We start from the raw sequence: 17,400 nt of genomic DNA, 5'->3' as shown, positions 1-17,400 counted from the left end.
TATTGTCGCTCTACGGCTAAATTCGCATAACTTTAAAATGTGTCATTATGATGTAACTCTTATCATAAGCTAAAGTATCACATACACCCCATCTTATGGACTCGGTGTTCTCACTGAGGTTTGTCCCACCACGTGAAATTTGCTTAGACTCTATACTGAGATTTACCTTGTCTTTATGATATTATTTTATCTTGTCAAATTTTATTTTATTTTTATGGTAATTTTGATTCGATGCATAACTATTTGGCATTCAGTAAAACAAATAAATCTAACAAATGCATATAGTTTAATTTTTATTAACTTGACATTGAAAGGTAATCTTTGTATTTCAATTTATGTGGCATATCTTTTTAAAAAAACCTATTTCAAAAACTATATCACCTATTTAGAAATTTAAAAGTTTTTACCGTAGATGAAATCATTTATAATTACACATATATTTAAGTTTTGTTTTAAATCATAAATTTTAAAAATTGTATCTCATTTGTTGTAATTTACATGACAAGTTCTTTTTTACTCTATTAAAAAGAATAGAGATAAATGTCAAAAACACATTTAAACTGTCCTCTTTTTTTGAGTTCATACCTAAACTATTGAGAGTGTGAGTTTCATACTTAAACTATCACTTATTAGATTGAGAAACACACTTCTCTCTTTTATTACACTATTTTCATGATGTGTGTACTACACTCTCTCTTTTATTTAAAAAAAATTACATCACACTCCACATGGACAAAACATTACACCTTGACAAAAGTTAAATAAATTATTAGTATTAACTAAAATTAACGATTAAAGGATTATTATTCAATAAAAATATATATTTATTTTTTAAAATAATAAAATGTAAAATATTTTTCTTACCCCACTCCACCACTTCCTCTCACCGTACCCCCCTCCTCACATTTCTTAGATTTTTTTTTTGTTTAAATTTCTTTTATAAAAGTATTTAATTTTTTTTCACTTCNCCCCCCCCCCCCCCCCCCAAAATAATAATTTAGATATTATTTTATTTTTTAAAAAAAGATTCTACCCCACTCCACCTAACCCTCGCTTTCAATTTTTTTTTCTCGTTTTGTGTTATATATATACTTATCTTTTTAGGAAATTAATTTTTACTTACCGCCGCAAGACTTTATTTAAAATAATTTTTTTATTTATGTTATATTCGATACACAAATAGAAAAAAAATTCTAAAAAGAATGTACATATCCAACATAAAAACAAGAAAAACGTAAAATAAAATAAAATTAGGAGCCGGGCGTTAAACAGGATGGGTAGAATTTTTAATTTTTTTAATAAAATAATATCAATTTATTTTGGGAAATGAGTGGGTGGTTTGGAGGGGGGGGTGAATTTTTTTAAAAAAAAATTATAAAAGAAAATTTTAAAAATAAAAAGATGGAGGATTGTCCGGGGGTGGGGGTACGGGGAGGAGGTGGTGGAGTGGGATAAAAAAAAATATTTTTTTCGGATGATAATACTTTAATTTTTAACTAATATTAATAGTTTATTATTTAATTTTTGTCAAAGTGAAATATTTTACTCAATATTTTATCCATGTGAAATGTCATGTGTCAAAGTTTTTCCCAAAAAAAGAAGAAGAGAGAGTGTATTACACACACCATGTTTCTCAAACTAATAACTAATAGAGAAAATATATAAAAATTTCCCTGAACTTGATCGGATAACTTACTTTAGCACTTAAACTACACGGACGTTTAAATATTCCCTTTAACATCTTTGAAGTGAATTAAAAATCACCCTGAGATTATTATACCAATCTCACTTACCACATCATAGCCATGTAAGTGCCACAACGTAGCCATGTCAGCACCACGTCATTAATTTTTTTTTATTAATTATTTTCACAAAATTTTCTTTAACACTTCTTAAAATTAATTTACACTAAGTAATTAATTATAAATGCATTTTTTAAAATTAAAATTTAAAATGTGGATCTATTTTTATTTCCCCCATACCCAGCCCCCACCCACCCTCTTTTTATTTCCCCGCATACCCAGCCCCAACCCACCCCCTTCACTTCTTTCTTCTTCCTTTTTCTTCACCATTTCTAGCTCTTAACTGTTCATTTTTCTTCTTCTTCATATTTTTCAACGAGCTCCACCACACCTCCTATTTCTCTTCATTTCTTCGTCTTATTCGGTTAACCAACAATTTTTTTTAGTTTCGATGAAAATCGATAAAATTTATATGTGTGAAATTGACGTCAATAATAAGATGTTGGTGTTGAATTTTGTGAATTACTAAAGAGATGGTGAAATTGAAGTAGTTGATAGAGTTGAAGATGAAGATGGAGGAAAAAAGGATGCTTCAATGGAGAAGAAGCTTATTGGGGAAGACAATAAAATAAAAATAGAAAAAAATTAAAAGTTTTGTGGGCTAATAAGAAAATTCATATAGTTTAATAAAAGTTAATATATTAAGAAAATAATATTTTAAATATTAATTATATATTGACCTATAAAAAAATGATATGTGTATGATTTTATTAAAAAAATTAATTCATTCAGACGCTATTAGGTGAGTGAACTCACTCTCTTTGCCACGTCATCCCTTAGGGTTGCATTTAATTCACTTCAAAGATGTTAAGGGAGTATTTAAACGTCCGTGTAATTTAAGTGTTAAAGTAAGTTATCCGACCAAGTTCAATTTTTTTTTTTTATGTATTTTCTCTAACTAATAAGTGATAGTTTAGGTATGAAACTCAAAAAAAAAAAGTTTATGTGTGTTTTTTACACTTACCTCAAAAGAATAACATACTTCTAAATATACATTTTCTATTATATTAATCACACATTATTATATCAATTTTAAGGCCGTGCATTTTAAAAGTTTTTATCATACGAATATTATAGTATTAAGATGACAAATTCCAAAAATTTGTATCTATACCAATTCAAACTGATTTATTTTAAATATGTTCTAAATCAAAACAATTTTTAAATATAGATATGGCTAAAAAAACATTTTTAAACACTTCTTTTTTTTAAAAAAAAAAACAATCTAAAGCTATAAATAATGCCACGTAATTGACACCAATGAATAGAACATAGCTAGATGTTTCTAGACAAAGAGTTGACACTCCCCTTTCATCCAACGGCTCAGATCATACCAAGTTTTAATCGTAAGGCCACTATATTTTACTATATTTATATTTTATACTCACAAAATTCTAAAACCCTACTGCTGAGTACTGACTGAGCTCACCAGGTTTAAGGGGAAAAAAAAAAATCTTCAAACTCAAGCGAGGTACATTTTTTCAGAAATTCTTACTATATCCATTTCCGATTAGCTTAATCTTAAAAAGGGGTTTTATTTTATAATATAGATTGTTATTATTTCAACTTGGTTCATTGATTACATTTTATAAGGTTAGGGTTTTGATCATTTTCGTTCTGTTTCTTTAATACCATTATTACTACAGTAAGTTATAGTTATGGGTTGTTTTTTTGATGATCGTGGGGTTTTACTGCTCCAGTTTTCTTGTTTTTTGTATCCATTTGAGCTGATGGTCTTTCGGAAACGGTCTCTTTATTGAATCTTTTTGTTTTGGAGATCAGTAGTGAGCATATTGGATGCTGATTGCTAATAAAAATACGGTCTTTACTATTTTTTGTTGATGGGTTTTGATTAATAGCGCGATTAGTTTTTTTCTTTTTCCGATAGAGCGATTAGTTCGTGGTCTGTTTATTTTGGTAATTTCCGCCGGAGGGAACTGCAGGATGGGTAATGTCTGTGTCTTGTGCTCTATAGTTGTATGCTAAGTTGTGCGGACTCTTCAGTTTTGATGCCGCACCCGTGTCGGATCCTTAAAATATACACTTTTTTGGAGAATCTAAGCAACAGAGATTGCATGACAAATATGGAAGAGTAGATATGTGTTTGCTTTGTGCTATTTTGTATGGCTATGTTTGACTGAACATGTTTATTGGGCTGAGTTATTAGTAGATTCTTTTAAGTGGAAGGAACTATTAAAGAAATGGGAAGTTAGTTTGAATGTGTTTGATATGAAAATGAATTTGAATTCTTTGAAGTCATGAAATGGTGAAAGTTGTATCGAGTAATTTTCTTGATGGGATGGTTCACATATTTTGGAATGTCACTGTTGTATAAATAGGGACGAAATATGAGCTTGAAGAAAAGGAGCCATCTTTTGTTTTTGTTTTACGCTGTTTCACGACATCTAGTGCCTTTCAGCATTATGGTGGAACTATGCTACAATTGAAGATTTCTTCTGAATCTAACATCTTTAACATTTATTCTCATGTTATTTTTTATATGGACTCCTGTCATTCTGTTCTTTTCATAGGTTTAAAGATGGCTTTGTTCAATAGAATTGGAAATATGCTTAAACATAGTGTAAGCCGACACACGAACTTGGAATTGTGTGCCTCTAGGACCTCGCTTTACCAGGCTATAAGAAGTATGTCTTCTTCAAAGCTTTTTGTTGGAGGTAAAGGATTTTGTTCCCAGCTGTACGGGGTTCTTGCGTTCTTTTTTCTTCTTTTTGTTTCTCTATAATGGCCAACTATCCGCTGCAGGTCTCTCATATGGCACTGATGAAACCTCTCTGCGAGAGGCATTCTCCCAACATGGTCAAGTGATTGAAGGTACTTGACTTAACATTTGAGCTCTGATAAAATAAAATTTTGCAGCTTACTCCATTTATGTGGTTCATGGAGCCTATAAAATTGATGTGCCCTAAACAAAAAAAGAAATTAACTAAACAATAATGTGTAATTCGTGCAGCTAGAGTTATTTTTGATCGTGACACTGGGAGATCCAGAGGGTTTGCTTTTGTCACTTATACATCTGCTGAAGAAGCATCAAGTGCCCTGAGTGCCTTGGATGGCCAGGTAATGATGCTCAGGTTTCTTTGTGGAGCACTGGTGTCAGTTCTTCTCGAAGAGTGACAACTGCAGCCTTCAAGTTTTTGTATCACTTTGTGTAGTAAGACAAGTTCTGTTATTTTCTGAAAGATGTATCCGTGTTATTCCACTCTGTCAATGGTGGTTTCCATCCAGTCCCATTTAATAGGTTCTATTACATGAAAATTTTGTGACTTCATGTTTTTGTGCCTTTCTTAAATACTAAGACCAAATTTCTTTTATCACTTGCCATTAAATGAGATGAAATATTTGAACAACTTTTTAGAACCAGTATCAGGTGATAATTTCATGTTATTGTCCCTTCCATTTCATTCACTATATTACACTGTCAATTACTGCAAGAAATTGATTAGCTATCCTTGGTGACAAGGTGGTGTTTCCATCTAGTGCTAACTGATAAGGTTCTATTGGGTCAATTCCATCAGGACTTCATCTTGTTTTCCTTTTCTTTTATATCATGGGCAAATTAGATTTTGTTACTTTCTTCCGTCATTTGAGAATGAAAACTTGAAAAGTTTTTTGGGACTAGTCCTGGCTAAAATTTGTTGCGTAATTTTGCAGGACCTCCACGGGAGACGGATAAGGGTGAATTATGCCACAGAGAAGCGTCCTGGAGGATTTGGGCGTGGTTCTGGTGGTGGAGGTGGATTTAACTATGGTGGGGGAGCTGGAGGTGCTGGAGGCTACTCATCTGGCAATTATGGAGGTGGTGGTAACTACGGTAGCAACAACAGTTACCCTGCAGGTGGTAGCAACTATGGTGGGGATAGTTTTGGGGCTGGATCTACTGGTGGGAGTAGTGGAAATTACAACGCTGGTGTTTCCGGTGGTGGCAACTATGGTGGGGATAGTTTTGGGGCAGGATCTGCTGGTGGGAGTAGTGGAAATTACAATGCTGATGTTTCCGGTAGTAATGATTACTTCAACAACTCTGAATTCGGTGGGAGCCCTGGGATCTCGCACAATGGTAGTGAAGAACAGCTTAGTGCAGACCAATCTGTAAACAATGATTTCACACCAGGTGCAGAAGGAAGCCACACAGATGACAATGATGAGCCAAATGACTATGCCAACTCAAGGAGTTGATAATATGCTATTCAAGAACTACTTAGGCTTTGATGAGTACATGTTCACAACATGTGTTAAAAGGCAAAGAAAGTATATTCGGATTCAAGCAGGATTGCTACTGGTTGCATGCTTCATCTAGCTTAATAAATCTGTAGGATTATACTGTACTCATTTCATAATTTCTGCTTTCTTTTGAAAGTGTGTTTATGTCATGGATCCTCTCCAAGTACTGATTTTGTGCAATGTATAGTACTGAATCTTTTTCTACTCGTTCGTTCTTTTAAGGCATTAGTGATAACTTTCTTGACCTTGTGGCTAAAATGTAGATTATGGCATTTGCACATTTACTTAATAGGCAGTTAGAAACAAGAAAAATGTGCGTTAAACTGACTAGAACCCATAATTAGCAAGTAGAAGTGCTTCCTTACATTACATTCGACAAAATCAATAAACACTCAATGGCTTGCTAATTGCCTGAGTTTCAAATAACTGCATATTGATTCAGAAACAAAATAGTAGGTTAAACTGCTGGCATTTCTTTGTTTTATAAAGATTTCAGAGTGAAACTACAAGCCAGCAGCAAACAACTTCTGGTTTCAACTTTCTAGAGGAAAGAATAATGGAAATACAAGGTTGCGGAATCTCTACAAGTCATTTTACATAGGGCATCACCTACACTCGGGTATTATCAACTTGGCACAATACTACAGAACTCTCCTTTCCTCTTTTCCTCCATTTGGTGCTCCCCTCATCTTTTTGCTGGGGTGGGGAAGGGTGCATATTATATAGTTCACAGCCAATTCCAGGTCAATTGAAATCAACCATTCAACTTCTAATGCACATTCAGCTGTTGCCAAAATCTTCAGAGATGTGCAGTGGTCATTATTAAACAGCCCAGAATGGCTTTGGAGTTGCTACCGCACTCGAGCTACTTTTCAAAGGTCCGTCAATTGCTTCATCATTATCATCGTCGTCGTCATCCCCATATTCCATTAGCTGGACTAATGTATCTGAGATGCACAAATCAAATCAAACAATTAAATACACACACACACTCATATTTCTCAACTGTAAAAATGGAATAGACAAGTTATGTCTGATAACAACTACTACTAGGCCTCAATCCTAAGCTACTTGGGGTCTCTTATATAGATCTTCAGTGAACTTCCACCCATTTAAGCTCATCTCATACTGATATAACACAAAAATAAGAAGTGGAAGATAAAAATGAAAAGTAAAAGAAGTTCTACTATGTTAATTGGACTAAATGGATTTTCACACTTCCACTTAGTAACAAGAAATGCAAGAAAAAAAGGGGTAATGAAGATAGGTAGGTCATCACTAATAGACAAACCAAGCAAGAGTTTATTGAAATCTTGAGACTGAAAAAGCTTGAGTGATGGCAAATACCTGGAACAATTTTACATGGTGCTTTATTAACCACATTGTTGTCATGCACTTTCTGTGAGGATGATTGAAACTTTGGTGGCGGTGGCGGTGGAGGCATCATTCTAGGAGGTGGCAGCGGCAGCATTGAACTGGGTAAGGGCTGAACCAACTTTCTGGGAGCCGGAGTACCAATTTTGTCTCTATCACCTTTGTCTGACATTCGTTCCTGAAGCATTAGAAGCTCCGTACCCTGCAGTGGATTCTGGCAACCAAAAGGGGGAGGGAGAGTCCATCCAGAAAACTTAGAAATTCCAGGAAAAAAGGAGGTAAAATTTTTAAGTTTTTCGAGAGCATACTTTTAACATTCTTTTACTTGTATAGTAGCAGGCAAGGGAAGTTTAAAATAAATGCATGATCCTAAGAATTATTGGTTGACATGAATAAATTGGACTCATAGTATAAGCTATGCAGCTTGACTTTTTTTCTATCACTTGCTACAAGGAGCTTAGATCATCATGTTTAGAAAATGCATATATTGCAGATACCAATAGAAAACATTTTCTCTTCTTGAGTAAAGTTGAAACAGTTTGATTGCCTCACAGGCAGAATGCATTGTGAGCTAGATCTCATTACCCTTTTAGTACTTGAAGCAAAGTTGATTAATAATGTGCATTTCATATTAGCATATTAACATTTGACAGAATGCCAAAACCAGAAGGGGCATGGTATCTTTGCATCGGCACCATCAAACTGAAATAGCACGTAGCAACCCCATGCCTCCTCCGTATCCAGAATCCTGTGAAACATACAAAGGTCCAACAGAGTTCCACAGCCTGTTAGCTTCATACAAGGTCAGAGAAATTACCTGGAATATCAAGTAGAAAAGGTTAGACCAGAAATAAAAATATGTTTTTAACTGAAAAATAACTTAAGGGAAGGAAATTTGAGAAATTTCAAACACTCCATTTACAACAGCAATGTGATAAAAATTTAAAATGAGAAACAACGAAGTCTTTTTTTAATAGAAACTAAGATGTAGGATGAACGGTAAACTAAGTTCAAAAGAGACCCAAAAATAGGAGAATCTGATAAATCCCAATTTTGCCAGTCATCATGCTACACAAGCTGTACTTCATCCTTCTATTAATACCATTTATATAGTGGAAGGTGAAGTGAAGAATCTATCATAATTCATATACACAGCATATTCCTGTGCAGAAGATCACTCAAGCAGTGAGAATCAATTAAAGGCAATTAAGGGACCCAACTTCAGATATAACGAGGCAGATGCACAGGCTATAGATATGCCACATAGCACCACAGTTTATGAAGGCTTTGTTTCAGAGCATAAATTTGGAGAAATCACAGGAACTTCGTATTTTGGTGGAGGCCCTCCAAATGAGGAATGGGAAACAATACAACTTCAGTGACCTCTAGTCACAACTACTAGGGGAAACTTGTCTCACATTAACCAACATTTTTCTTCGGTTATATTGTCACTCTAGCAGTCGATCTGATAGATACCACATAGTGGGTGGTCAATGAATGGCTAAACAGATGTACTTAGATATGCTTTTGATCCATTCAGATTAGTGATACATGTACCCCTCGATCTTCCACTAAATTGAGTTGGAACAGTACAAATGGCAGTAATAATATATCTCTACAGTTCCCCCTTTTTTTCTTATTTCTTTTTTTTACATGATATCATCTACCATTTTAGTTCTCTAACAAGAGATGGGCTTATTTTGGAGGCTTGGAGCAAAACTTTTTGCACAGCCAGTGCCCCATTGGATACTTCAACAAGCAGATAGCGATAATAGAGGAACTTCTGGATACTCAAGTTTAGGTTCATATGCCAGAAATTATATCATGAAATGCTTTCAATATTCATTCCCCATCTCTAGTCAATCATGAAGCTTTATGTACTTCTCTCGAAGATGACCATTATAATTTTCTCATCAAAAGCCAGTTAAGGGCAATTGCCTGGAGATACCTTCGTATAGGTCAAGGAGACTAAGCACATACCTGGTTTACAGTTGCTTGGCCTCTTCCACCAGCCGGCAATTCTTGAAATTTACGCTTCTGTGCAGGGCGCTTGTCCTTCTCAGAACCTGTACTTTTCTGTGAAGTGATGCTTGGTCCCGTTGTTGCTGGAGGAACTGTGGTAGTGACTGGAGAAGTAGATTGCCTAAGAGCCAAAGCAACTTGCTGCAAAGCAGTGGCTTGGGGATATATACCATCATAACCAATATAGCTTGTTCTACTTGTAACTAATTGATGAGGATAGCAACTGGTGGGAGGTTGAGATGGCACAGGATTCAGTGAGCCTAGAGATTGAGGTACTATACCCTGAGAAACAACACCAGTCACACCTGCAGCTGTAGTCACGGGAACTGCTGCTGCTGTTGAGGAGCTCAAAATCTGTGCAGCTACATTGGCTGTGGGTATGTTATTGACTTCTGATTCACTTCCAGAAACCTGAATGCTGGCTAACGGTTGCAGTGGAGGCGGAACAGCTCCATAAACCTTACAAGACGAGACTCTGCAGATCGACAGTCACACATATGAGGATTCAGGACTCAGCCCAACAAAAGAAAAAGAACCATAACAAAATAATAGCCCACATAAACCTCTTCTGAACGAAAGTTAACAGGTTGCAATCACATTTCATATACTCAGAGCAACATGCATACCTAGAAGCACCACACTCTGCACAAATAGTATCCAAAAGATTTTCTGCCAAAAGCTTCGCACGCTCAAGACTTGCACTGTTATTGCTTGCTATGAGTAAATGCAGAGGTTGGTGAACATCTGCACATTAAAAGAGTACATTTATGAGGAATAACTAATCTTTTTTCATAGCTGAGAAATCTAGCCAGTGGCACACTATTGATAACCAGTCTTATCATGCTATGGAGCATGGGAAAATAATTGCATCTTAATCAACACATAGGCACCTTCTCCCTGTCCTTCATCTGAATATCCCGAACCACGTCCTCTTAGCAAGACAGTTGCTCCAGTTTCATTCATAATGTGATTTATATACTGATCCTGCACTTACAAAAAGCCAACCACCAGCACAGAAGAAAATCTCTCCAAATGGACGGAGATGTCAGAGAGAGCTCAGAACATTAGAATCTCTTGGCTTTCTATCAATAAGAATAAAGTTTAAAGGAGCACATCAAGCATCATAATGCCAAAAGAGATTAATAAGATAATTAGCCAGGCAGGGTGGAGAATGGACTACACCCAAACTACTGGAATAAACAATCATATAATTACTCAGACCAGAATCTGATCAATAAAGAGAATAAATGATGCCAATATCTGATCAATAACAGAGAAGTAACAGCTGAATGAACTTCCCTGGTATCTAAATTTGCCAGCAAATCACAACAAACAGGGAAAAGAAATTGATAAGGCAAATGGATAGTAAATCACAAAAAAAAAGGATCTTATTTTTATGTCGTTAAATATGCGAGAATTCATAAATTGAAAATTTTATCAGGAAATTAACCCTTGATAGGCAACATACCACAATAACTCAATAAACCAGGGGTAATGAGCAAAGTTAGACTAAGGGAGCTCACATTTGGTCCACGAATGCGCACAGTAATATTTGCTGATGGATCAGCCTCAAAGCCTAGGTACACACAGGTACTCAGCAGATGATTAACCTGATGATAAGAGAGTCAGAGGTTCCAGTAATTTTCTGGCTTCCTGTCCTGTCAAACCTCAGTAGATACTACTTACCTTTAATCCATTGTTAACAGGACCTTGCTTAAGCATTTCCTCCACTACAGCAGCAGCACGATCAACTGCTCTGATCCTCTCAAGTGTTGTTTCTAGCTGAATCAACCACAGTACATGTAAATACACCATAGCAATCACTTCACCTCGCAAAGTAAAAGGTCAAAATAATAAAACTTGAAAGGTTACAGAGAGAAGTCCCACTTTAATGAATAACAATTTTTTCTTCATAGTGTGACCCAAGATAAGTACAATTTCCCTATGGGAAAGTGTTCTATAAAATACAACATAGCCTGAAACTTAATGAGACATTTCTCCACTCAACTGTTTTCTTTAATTTTGTTCCTAAGATAGCATCCCCAGACCCCACTTTGTGGGATTTCACTGGGTAATGTTGTTGTTGTTGTTCCTAAGATAGCAAAAGGTTATTAGTGGATTTCTAACCTTAATACTTGTATGCTTTCAACTCTCGCTAACTTAGCCAAGTCAAACATGTACACTAAATTTTGGCTGGATAGATGAAAGGTGTAGACATTTTTTTTTAAAAAAAGTAGAAAAGGTTCAGAAGATAGGAATATGATTTGGGTTTTGCTTTTTAAGAGAAAAGATATTTCCAGATTCTCCAGTCATCTGTAGTATACATTGGATAAAAACGGGAAAAAAAATTAGCAGTAAATGAACTCTTAACTAGAGAAGAGGAGCAGAAGAATATTGGTGGTAACCACTTCAATGGTTAGAAAAAACACAGAAACCAAACTCAGAGAAACAAGTTGACACTAAGGCAAATGTATTGATTAATTAAAACTGCACAGAAAAATGATTCATCTATGCAATTTAGTGATGGACAAAACTTATCAGCAATCTTCCTGAACCAAATGGTGCATCCAAACGCAAGTAACTAAAATTGCTTACATGTGCCCCAGCAGAAATATGAAGGTATAGGGGTTTTTCACCATCAGATGGTGCGCTTGGAGGCTTGTATTTACCCCTGCAATAGCCACGTTAAATAAGTATCACACTGTAAATAAAGGCTAAACAATAAGCAATATAATAAGACTTCATGGTGTGCTACCTAGTTATAACCACAGCACCCGTGCTCTTCTGAATCTGCAGAAACAGTGATAATTGATCAAGAAATAATGAGCATAACCTTAAGATAATCACATTTGCTTCTCGAGTCATCTTTAGTCTTACAAAACCCATTAACAATATTCACCTCTTCCTGTGTTTGGCGCTTTGTGAGCCTGTAGCGAACAGACGGATCAGCATCATTAATGACAATTTCTCTTGCTATCAACTCATCCTGAATTTTCGGCTGCAATAGCTCATTGGAAAATCAGAAGTGATCCAAACAAAAAATAGAGCTGATTCTGAACAGCATTTCGTAGAAGGGTAATGGAAAAATGGCACAAAGAACATGCCTGATTCAGTACAATTTCCTAGGATGGGTAACACACATTTACTGTTAATTTGCAGTAAGACAACTGCAGGAAGTGAACCAGAGAACTTTTTCTTTTTGATGATGATATAAGGAGGCAGATAATTGGGCAACGCTTACTGACAACAAAAACAATTTCTTCCACCCCCAAAGAAAAGGAAGAAAAGCAAATATTGGGAGAATGTAAATCATGCATTTGGATAATAACTACTAGAGCTAGGTGACAACCCTCATGTAATAGGGGAATACTTCCAAACAAGAAAATAATAAGCAGTATCTTCTCTGATGATCTTACTTGAACTGATTTTTGGGCAATAATTACGGGAAGCTGCTGCACTGTAGTAGTACCAATAGCGGTAAGAGGATTCGTAAAAGCAGCACCCAAGACTGGAATTACGCCAGGTAGTGTGATACCAGCAAGAGAACCAGTATTTACCAATGGAAAAATCCCAGCTACCGGTACCCCTTCTGGAACAAATGTCTGCGCAGGCTGATCCCACTTTCTCCGTTTCCTGGAAGATGTTGAAAAGTTATACCACCAGAAGAGCTTACTCTTCTTATTAGACTACAAAGCTGTCTCTCATCATTTTTCTAATATTAATTAATCAATCAATCAAATTGTGTATGTTGTTGTTTCTTATTTTTCTTTCCTCTTCTGCAGCATAATGCAAACAATCCAGCTAATATTTATCATGTTAACCCAGATTCTCTAAATGCCTAAAAAACAGCTAACCTTCCCAGTGAAGATACTACTACTTCCATTACCTCAATACTGGTTCTTCCCACAGAGTAACAATTTCATCTCAACAAAGTACTAATTCAGTTGCCGAACTTTTTCAATTTAGCATCAGAGCAAAATGGACACTGACAAACTCACGGAACCAATAATACATCAAAAGGATTAAAATCGTGGGAGACAGTCATGCGAAACCTCGAACTCAATAAACAATAATCCAACTCCAGCATCAGCCAAAAAGTTTGGACCAAAGTTAATTACTGAGTTAGGTCAAACCAGTATCTAATCATGGCAGCTTACTTAAAACTACGTGACTGTTCGTTTCTACTTTTTGGAAAGAAATCAAAGTAGTATTCTACTAACATATTATACCAGTGGAGCTAATAGGGTTCAGGAAGGGGATTCTCAGCAAAAAAATTGAGGGGACCAATCAATGTATGAATCAAGTAGGCTCAATCCCAAACTATAGAGACAATGAATCAAAATATTGTTCAGTAGATAACGAACAAAATTTAATCATACGTGATAAAGTTTTTCAATCTTGACCTAAGCCAATGATATTAAGGGGAATTTAGATCTTCAATTGAAGTGGTTTGCGTACATAAAACTAAGATTAAAAACTGAAAATTTTATGCACCTTTGCTTCGTTGATGAAGAATTGGAGTCTACGGTTTCAGAAGATGAAACTCTAGGGCAATTATCCTCCATCATTGATGAAGAAATTTCTAGTTCGTGCAACTGCAATGCTTCTTTGGATTCAACGGAGCGGAAGAAGGATTGAATTTTCAGGCAGACTGAGATTTCGGATTCGTCTAATTGTAAGAATTTGTGATTTCCACAATCCGTAATGGATTTGGATTTTGGTACGAAGGTGAACGGCCAAATGCTGAGAATTCCTTGTGCAGGGAAGGCAAGACTTGTGACATGCACGTGCAGGAAATGGTTTGATTGATAATATGATTATTTATTTAAACTAAATATATGAGAAATCAAAAGCTGGAATAGCTCAGTTGGTTAGAGCGTGTGGCTGTTAACCACAAGGTCGGAGGTTCAAGCCCTCCTTCTAGCGTAGTTATATTTTTTTTATTTTTTTTGTTTCAAAGTGGGTTAGTTTCACATAGGTGTGTATCGGTTAGGTTTATTGGTTTTTGGTTTTAAATATGATAAACTATTAACCAAACTAATAAGATATTTTTTATCGGTTTTGGTCTTTAACGGTTCGATTTTTTGTTTACCCAATAAGAAAATGTTTATAAAATAAATATATGACTTCTCCAATAATTTGACACGATAAGACAATAATGTAACTTTACAGAATTCTCATAAAATAAAAATCATAAGAATTAAACCAAGAACTATACAAGTGCAACATAAAGAGAAAGTGGGTTAGTTTCACGTAGGTGTGTATCAGTTAGGTTTATTGGTTTATTGGTTTTAAATATGATAAACTATTAACCAAACTAATAAGATATTTTTTATCGGTTTTGGCCTTTAACGGTTCGATTTTTTGTTTACCCAATAAGAAAATGTTTATAAAATAAATAATTTGACACGATAAGACAATAATGTAACTTTACAGAATTCTCATAAAATAAAAATAATAAGAATTAATTCAAGAACTATACAAGTGCAACATAAAGAGAAATTAAGAGACTATGGTTCTTACTTTAGGTTTTGAAATTTTGTATAACGTGAAGTTGTGAACTCAAAGTCAGTGTAAAGTGTGAATTAAACGCTAATGAGCAAAGACAGTAACCAATAAGGTACTGAGTTAATATTTAATATTAATTTATGTATAGATAAAATAGTAAATCACTGTTGTCATCGTTTTACCTAATAACCCAATATTAAAAACCAATATCAAACTGATAACCTGATAATTTCTTTTTCACAAAACCATTAAAAATCCGTTAATCCAATAACCCAATAAGAATAAACCAATAACATTTTTTTCAATTCGATTTTCACACACCCCTTTCATGTTCGTTACACTTTCGTATCTCAAAACTATCTTTTTACTAACGGTTGCTCTAAAATAATAATAATAAAAATTGGTCAATTGAACTATTCTTACAACTAGATGCATTTGAAATCTAGCAAGTGATGTGAATTTTATGTGAATATATATGATTTGTTTTGCACAAGGCAAGTAAAGAACACATTCTTTGAGGCGTTAAAAATAATGTGTTTGAGGCTTTTATTCATCCTTCGAGGAAGGAATGAGTTGATTTCTCCAGTACTGGACTTGACAAAACTGAAAATTAATATCGCAAGCAATACATCAATCTCATTAATTTAATTTTTATTCTACAAACTAAATACTCTTTTTTTGCATTATTAATTTTTGAAACTTGCTCATGGAGTCATGGAAAACATGAACATCAATATATTTTGCAGATATGGTTTGAGCATCAATAAGCCAAAAAAGTAAAATACAAGAAACTTTAAAGGGGCATTCCGAGAATTGAACTCGGGACCTCTCGCACCCTAAGCGAGAATCATACCACTAGACCAAATGCCCAATCCATTCTCAGATGGCAACGTTTTAAATGTATAATTGTCCTCCAACTACACTATGAGTCTATGACAGAGAACTAGAGTAATTACTTATTCGGATAGTGTGTTTATACCAAACAAATGCAACTTACCACAGTTAAATGATTTAATGGAGTGGATATAAATATTATTTAATCATAATTAGATTATAGTTGTGTATGTTCAACAGTTCATGTATTCATTGATTTAATTAGGTTTAAACAAGCACAATTTTTTTTGTACTTGTGGTAATAGTAAACCTCTAGTAGTCTAGTTATTTGGTGAATATCTAAAATATATACTCTTTAAGCTTCGTTTATTTGCACTCAGTGAATTTTTTTAATCTTAATCATTTAAATTATAATTACTGAGTATATTTATTTTCCAGTTTGAATCAAAGTGTTTTTTTTTTCTTCTTTTACAAGACCATTTAATCGGTTTAAATATATTTGAATAATTAAAATCTAAAACAAATTTAATATCATTAATACATTATCACCCACTTTCATCACTAATCATCGTCACCGTTTATCATTATCAACTATCACCACCTACAATGCAATATTCTCAATCACAATTACCATCAGCTGTCAATTACCATAGTTAATATTTATCATCAATAGCCACTATTTACAATAATCGCTACCAACACTAATATCATACAACTATCCATCACTACATATAATCAACCATTATTATATAATATAAATTACTGTTATAAATTATCATCATTAGTTATCACTATCATACACCACAGTTATTTGTTTGCTCCCGCATACTATCTCAATCATTGCTACCATAATCTACCACCACCCTAGTCAATACCCACAACATCGCAAATTAGTAATTACTATCACCAACTTTACTATGAGGATAAGTAGTAATTTGTAGTGTTTTACTAATAAAAGTGAGTATATCACTACGATACCACTTTCTTTAAATTAGTCACGAGGAGCCATGAAAGTTGGAACCTATAAAGCATATCTTTTATAGATTTGTGAAGTTCTCTTTTACTTCTCGTGATGTCCACACTAACATTGGTAAAAGCACATGCCTCTTGGGTGTGTTTGGTATGAAAGGAAAAATGTTTTTCAACTTTTTCATGTTTGGTTGGGTTAAATAATTTGGAAAATGTTTTCCAAATCAACTTATTTTCCTCAAATTAAGGAAAATGGCTTCCCTTCAAAACTTAAGGAAAACATTTTTCAAAACTCTCTTCCAACTTCAAATTACAATTATTTTTTTGTTGAAAAAATCAATTTATTTTGTCCCTACCCTCAAACCAGCCCCCCCCCCCCCAACCCCCATCCCCAAAAAAAATAAAATTTAAATCTTGTTTTTTAATTCAATTTTTTTTACCCCACCCTCATCCCTACCCCCATCCCCTACCACCACCCCCTCCCAAAAAAAATTAAAAGTTGTTTTTAAAAGATATTTCTAATTTCAGTTTTTTATTTTTTATCCCCACCTACCCCCCCCCCCCTTCAAAAAGAAAAAAAATTCAAGTTTGTTTTTAAAAAATATTTTCAATTTCAAATTTTTATTTTTTCATCCCGATCCTCGACCCC

The 17,400-nt window shown here is 34.5% G+C and overlaps 2 protein-coding genes and 2 non-coding genes across 8 annotated transcripts; 2 read left to right on the top strand and 2 right to left on the bottom strand.

Annotated features, from left to right (window-relative positions):
- Positions 1 to 3,224: 3,224 nt before the first annotated feature.
- Positions 3,225 to 6,281, top strand: LOC125847970 (glycine-rich RNA-binding protein 2, mitochondrial-like). Its single transcript, XM_049527739.1, has 5 exons — positions 3,225 to 3,273; positions 4,334 to 4,477; positions 4,566 to 4,634; positions 4,774 to 4,880; positions 5,475 to 6,281. Exons 2-5 carry the CDS (start codon positions 4,342 to 4,344, stop codon positions 5,997 to 5,999), a joined length of 837 nt encoding a protein of 278 aa, XP_049383696.1. The 5' UTR covers positions 3,225 to 3,273; positions 4,334 to 4,341; the 3' UTR covers positions 6,000 to 6,281.
- A 167-nt stretch (positions 6,282 to 6,448) lies between these two features.
- Positions 6,449 to 14,168, bottom strand: LOC125846507 (protein RIK). 5 transcript variants are annotated; one of them, XM_049525952.1, is made up of 12 exons: positions 13,935 to 14,168; positions 12,857 to 13,073; positions 12,340 to 12,438; positions 12,196 to 12,230; positions 12,036 to 12,111; positions 11,127 to 11,222; positions 10,964 to 11,050; positions 10,331 to 10,424; positions 10,067 to 10,184; positions 9,399 to 9,915; positions 7,392 to 7,632; positions 6,449 to 6,991 (listed from the first exon to the last, which is right to left on the bottom strand). In XM_049525952.1, the coding sequence occupies exons 1-12, from the start codon at positions 14,006 to 14,008 to the stop codon at positions 6,867 to 6,869; spliced, it is 1,779 nt and encodes a 592-aa protein (XP_049381909.1). In that variant the 5' UTR covers positions 14,009 to 14,168; the 3' UTR covers positions 6,449 to 6,866. The 5 variants fall into 5 exon arrangements, 3 of the variants coding, with proteins under 3 accessions (XP_049381909.1, XP_049381910.1, XP_049381911.1); XR_007444366.1 differs by lacking the exon at positions 6,449 to 6,991 and adding an exon at positions 8,004 to 8,235 and having other exon boundaries at positions 7,433 to 7,632; XR_007444367.1 differs by lacking the exon at positions 6,449 to 6,991 and adding an exon at positions 8,004 to 8,166 and having other exon boundaries at positions 7,433 to 7,632.
- Positions 14,169 to 14,292: 124 nt separating this feature from the next.
- Positions 14,293 to 14,366, top strand: TRNAN-GUU (transfer RNA asparagine (anticodon GUU)). Its single transcript has one exon. It is a non-coding gene; the product is annotated as a tRNA-Asn (tRNA).
- A 1,380-nt stretch (positions 14,367 to 15,746) lies between these two features.
- On the bottom strand, positions 15,747 to 15,818 carry TRNAP-AGG (transfer RNA proline (anticodon AGG)). Its single transcript has one exon. It is a non-coding gene; the product is annotated as a tRNA-Pro (tRNA).
- Positions 15,819 to 17,400: the final 1,582 nt, after the last annotated feature.

Source organism: Solanum stenotomum, chromosome 12 (assembly GCF_019186545.1).
Source record: "Solanum stenotomum isolate F172 chromosome 12, ASM1918654v1, whole genome shotgun sequence".
NCBI lineage: Eukaryota > Viridiplantae > Streptophyta > Magnoliopsida > Solanales > Solanaceae > Solanum > Solanum stenotomum.
The sequence above is the reverse complement of the archived record's forward strand: the minus strand, read 5'-3'. Positions and strand labels throughout refer to the sequence as shown.